Raw genomic sequence first — 4,531 nt, forward strand, 5'->3', positions numbered from 1 at the left:
AAGGGTAGGTGGTATAGTGTGTGTGTGTTGTGTGTGTGTGTGTGTGTGTGTGTGTGTGTGTGTGTGTGTGTGTGTGTATGTATGTGTGTGTGTGCGTGTGTGCGTGTGTGGTGGGTGGAGTGGGGTGTCCCCCGTCCGTGTGCCTCGCGTGTCCCCCGGTCATGCCCCCCCCCACCCCCCCCTCCTCCGTGTTCTTCCCCACCTCTCCACCACCACCACCACCACTACCACTACTACTACCACCACCGCTGCTTGGTCCTTTCGTGGCAGGCGGGATTATGGCTGACAACGGGCTCGAGTCGGGCGGGGTGTACGCTCCAAGTGGCGGGTCGACGACGACAAGCACAGCGGCAGCATCGGTGACGGTCTACCCGGCGCGGTCGCGCGAGAGCGTGCCGTATGGTGCAGGACGACCGGCACGGGTGATCAAGACCCTGCCTGATGGATCGCGCATGTTTGCCGAGCAAGACCCCGGGCTGGTCCTTCATCCACAGGCTGCACAGCTCCGCACCACACACCGCCGCGGCGGCGGCTACCACCGCCAGCTACACACCGCTCGCGGAGCTGGAAGCTCGTTGTGGGAGCGGTACGACGAAGAGTACGACGAAGATAGCATAGATGACTATGGCAGCCCTAACCGTGATCCGCGTCTCCCGACTGTCGATCGCTACGCGCACCCAGATATGTGGCAGGCGTACTTTGCTGCGCGGACCCAGGTCGCCCGCGATCGCGAGCTGCGTCTTGCCGACGCGTCTGCCGCTGTGGCACGCGCCAAGGCTGCAATGGCTGCGGCCGCCGACGCCGACGTCGACAACGAGTTTGGTTATCGCCCCCTTGCCTACAGATCTTCATTAGCATCGACAGCGATCCGCTCGCCGCGCTCCCCTCCGCACCCGCGCTCCCCGCCGCCGCCGTCGTCGCCGTGGCATGCCGGCGTTTACGCCTCGGATCGGGTGCTAGTGGTGGTGAGCCCACCTACACCTGCACGTACATCCGCATTGCTGCACTCGCCACAGTTGGATGCCAGCGGCGGAATGAGCCGTGCCGACTACGCGCGCTCGATCTACGGCAAGACGCCGTCACCGCGGCGACGACGATGATTCGCCGCCACCTGCTCGGTGTACCTCGAGCGTCGCCAGCATCTCGCTGTTACCAGCCTCGCTTGCGAGCTGTACCAGCTTTGGCATCGGCAACCACCGCCGACACTTGGACCCGCGATGGTGGGCGAGGAGCCTCTCCACAATGGCCGTGTGCCCATTGAAGACCGCCACCCTGAGCGGCGCATGGTTCCTCACCGACGGATCGACCTCGGGTTGGGTGAGAAGAAATGTCACGACATCTTTCCGCCCGTTTCCAGCCGCCCATTCAATGGCGGTGTTGCCGTGGACGCTGGCGGTCACGCCGTCGCACGCCAGCAGCTCCTGTGCGGCCTCCAAGTGGCCCTGCGCGCAAGCTGTGGTGAACGGGTCACAGTCGCGGACTGTCGCATCGGCGCCGTTGGCCAGGAGCAACCGTACCAGTTCGACGTTCCCTCTCTTTGTCGAGTTCTGTAGCGCAGCGTTGTTCCGCGCGCTCACGTCGACGCCACCGCTAGCCAACAGCAACCGCACGGTCTCGACGTCACCAAGCCAGGCGGCGCGCCGCAGCGCCTCCGACTCGTCGGCGCCGGGTGCCACACCAGGCTCGTCAAGCATTAGCGCTACAATCGCGCTGTGGCTCCCGTCGACCGCCGCCATTAGCACGTCGTTGACAAGCTCGGCGGTTCGGATGCCCGGGCGCGAGAGCAGCCGCACTACCGCCTCGCGATGGCCGTGCTTTGCGGCCTCTATCGCTGCGACCTGGATTGTTTCCGGCGTAAACTCGCCAGCATCAAGAAGCTTGTCAATCGTGCTGCTCGAGCCGCGCATGCCGCACGCCACAACAAGCGCCTGGCCGCCTTCGACCTCGGCCGAAAGCGTCGGCGACTGCAGCAGCAGCTCGACCACGTCCGAGTGGCCCGACCGGCAGGCAAAGAACAGCGCACTGGCACGATCGGCGGCAGCATCGACGCCGCTCTCGAGAAGCTTCGAGACCACTGCAGCATGTCCAGACTTGGCTGCCGACAAAAGGGCCAGCTCTAAGGTCTTGCCAAAGCTCGCTGTCGGGCAGCTGTCGAGACATGCGCCGACGGCGCTGGCTTGGCCCGCCAGGGCCGCAGACAGCAAGCCCGGCCGGGCGTCGACGTCTGCGGCGAGCAAGACGCGAACCACCGCGACCGCGCCAATCTTGCACGCCTGTTCGAGATGGGCGGTAGTCGGCGTCGTGCCGCTGTCGACAAGCGCGGCTACGAGTCGATCGAGCCGGCCGTCGATGGCCCAGGCGAGGATACCGCGAGTCCGCCGCGGCTGGCCCAGCCGCTGCCGCCACGCCGCCAGCGGGCGACCGTACGCGCCCATCGCAGGCGTCTGCACTCCGATGGCGGCCATCTCCATCGCAAGTGCCATCCATGCGGGATCGTCCTCGTCGGCAGCGGCAAAGATGTCAGCCACAAGGTTGTGGTGCATGAAGAGATCGCCGCCTGTGGTGCCGCACTCTCGGCTCGCCGCGGCAGCCGCAATGTCAGCTAGTGCCCGTCGAGCGCCTCGCCACCACTCTCTCGCTACACACACACTCCATCCGGCCAGATGATGTACGCGGCCAGTGCCAAACTGGTCGCCCATGAGCTGGTCCCGCAGCCTGGTGCAGGTCGTCGCCAGCGCCAGCACATCACCACACTGCAGACCACACTCAAAGGCAATAAGATGTAATAACTCGGCGGGGAGCGCATCCAGCCGAGCTTCATGCGTAGAGGAGCCCAAACCTATGCTATTGAGCATGATACCAACCTGGGTCTCGCACATGACGCGATCTGCAAGTGCGGTGAATCGATGACTCGCACAGCTTCCTCAACTTGCCGCACAACGCGTCGCAAGCAAGTTGCGGCAAATCGGTTGAACGGTCGCAGAGTGACCGACGGTGACTGGCAGGGACTGGTACCGCCGCCACGACCAACAACAGCGGCACACGGGCAGGCACTGCTGCCGACAGACCTTACTCTCACCTTGCGCCCGCGGACATGGACGACGACTTTCCCCGAGTAGGTGTCTCCAACCCCTTCCTCCTCCTCCTCCTCCTCCTCCTCCTTACCCCCTGCACACTCACCCCCCCCCCCCCCCCCCCCCCCTCCCCTGTCACAGGCCCGTGCAAAGTGGGAGTTTGTGGCGTCGGGCGACAACCAGCTCTCGTTTCCCAAGGATGCGGTGCTGACGGTACTGGACCAGGTCTCGTACGGTGATTGGTGGCTGTGCGAGGACAAGGATGGCGACGAGGGCATTGTGCCGTCAAACTATCTGGAAATCGTGCCGAGGGTCCTCTCTACCGCAGAGAGGCTCGAAGCCGAGGCCGAGAAAGCCAAGGCCGCAGAGAGTGCTGTGGGCGGAGGTACGTCGGTCAAGGACCGCAAGGCTTTTCTTCTCAAGGCGCTGCCGGTCGGCATGGGCGGCGGAAACACCGCCGCCCGCAAGGATCCGTCAAAGACATCACGCAAGCTCGAGCACAAGACGCTGGACAGGCCCATCGCGCCTCGCGCCGGTCGCCGGCCGCGCCGCACCGCGCGCCGTACCGCGGCTGCTGCCCAGCCGGCCGCTAGCCCGACGTCTGCGACCGCCGGCAGCGGCTCGACCCGCCGGCGCCGCCACCGCCGTTCACACGCCACTGGCGACACCGCAAGCCCGACAGGAGCCGCACCGGAGACCGGAGCTAACACAGCAGAGCTTGAGCGCCTGCGCGCCGAGCTTGCTGCGCTCCGTGCCTCGTCCCGGCGCAAGGACTCGCGCAACGCGCAGATCGACATTGAGCTCGCCAATGCCAAGGAGGCGCTGGTTGCCAAAGACGAGGAGCTGGCCAAGCTCCGGACGCAGCTTGCAGACGAAAAGGACATCTCCGAATCGCTTGAAGAAGAGTTGGCCGAGGTGCGTGCCGAGGTCAAGGCTGCGTCGGCAGCGTCGGCCGCGTCTGCGGCGTCTGCTCAGTCGGCCGACGCTGCCAAGGTTCGCGAGCTCGAGAACGCCCTGGCCGCTGCCAAGACCAAGGCTGCCGCCGCCGTCGAGAAGCACCGCGCCGAGATTGCCGCCCTCGAGAGCCGCCTCCGCGAAGAGGCCGCTGCCGCCTCGGCCGCCGCCGCTGCCTCGGCCGCCGCCGCCTCTGGCGACGATGCCGGCCTCCGCGTTGCCCTCGAGACTGAGACTGCCAAAGCGCCGCGCTGCAGAGGACGACTATGCCTCGCTTCATGCCAAGTTGGCCAAGGTCCAGCGCCGCCTCAAGAAGGAGTCGGCGTCCAAGGAGCGGATGGAGGACTCCATCAAGAAGCTCGAGGCAGAGCTCCGCCTCTTCAAGTCCAAGCTCTCCCAGCTCCTGGGCCTCATTGAGCAGCGCAAGGCGCTCAAGACCAAGGCCACTGCATAGTCAGTGTGCTCTGCTGCGAATACATCACTTTCCTACCGCCCCCCCCCCC

General features: G+C 65.6%; 3 protein-coding genes across 3 annotated transcripts in view; 1 reads left to right on the forward strand and 2 right to left on the reverse strand.

Annotated features, from left to right (window-relative positions):
- AMSG_03708 (uncharacterized protein) overlaps positions 1 to 357 on the reverse strand; it is a gene marked incomplete at its 5' end in the record, with an annotated part of 3,772 nt that extends 3,415 nt beyond the window's left edge. Inside the window, one exon of the mRNA XM_013904167.1 lies at positions 315 to 357. Coding sequence (XP_013759621.1) covers positions 315 to 357 — 43 coding nt within the window. The remainder of the gene's footprint in view (positions 1 to 314) is intronic.
- A 475-nt stretch (positions 358 to 832) lies between these two features.
- Positions 833 to 2,543, reverse strand: AMSG_03709 (uncharacterized protein; the record flags this gene model as incomplete). The annotated part of the gene is made up of 1 exon (XM_013904168.1): positions 833 to 2,543. The coding sequence occupies one exon, from the start codon at positions 2,541 to 2,543 to the stop codon at positions 1,080 to 1,082; it is 1,464 nt and encodes a 487-aa protein (XP_013759622.1). The 3' UTR covers positions 833 to 1,079.
- Positions 2,544 to 3,079: 536 nt separating this feature from the next.
- Positions 3,080 to 4,482, forward strand: AMSG_03710 (uncharacterized protein; the record flags this gene model as incomplete). The annotated part of the gene is made up of 3 exons (XM_013904169.1): positions 3,080 to 3,115; positions 3,216 to 4,244; positions 4,273 to 4,482. The coding sequence occupies exons 1-3, from the start codon at positions 3,095 to 3,097 to the stop codon at positions 4,480 to 4,482; spliced, it is 1,260 nt and encodes a 419-aa protein (XP_013759623.1). The 5' UTR covers positions 3,080 to 3,094.
- Positions 4,483 to 4,531: the final 49 nt, after the last annotated feature.

The sequence above is a fragment of the Thecamonas trahens genome (assembly GCF_000142905.1).
Source record: "Thecamonas trahens ATCC 50062 unplaced genomic scaffold supercont1.14, whole genome shotgun sequence".
Classification (NCBI taxonomy): Eukaryota; order Apusomonadida; family Apusomonadidae; genus Thecamonas; species Thecamonas trahens.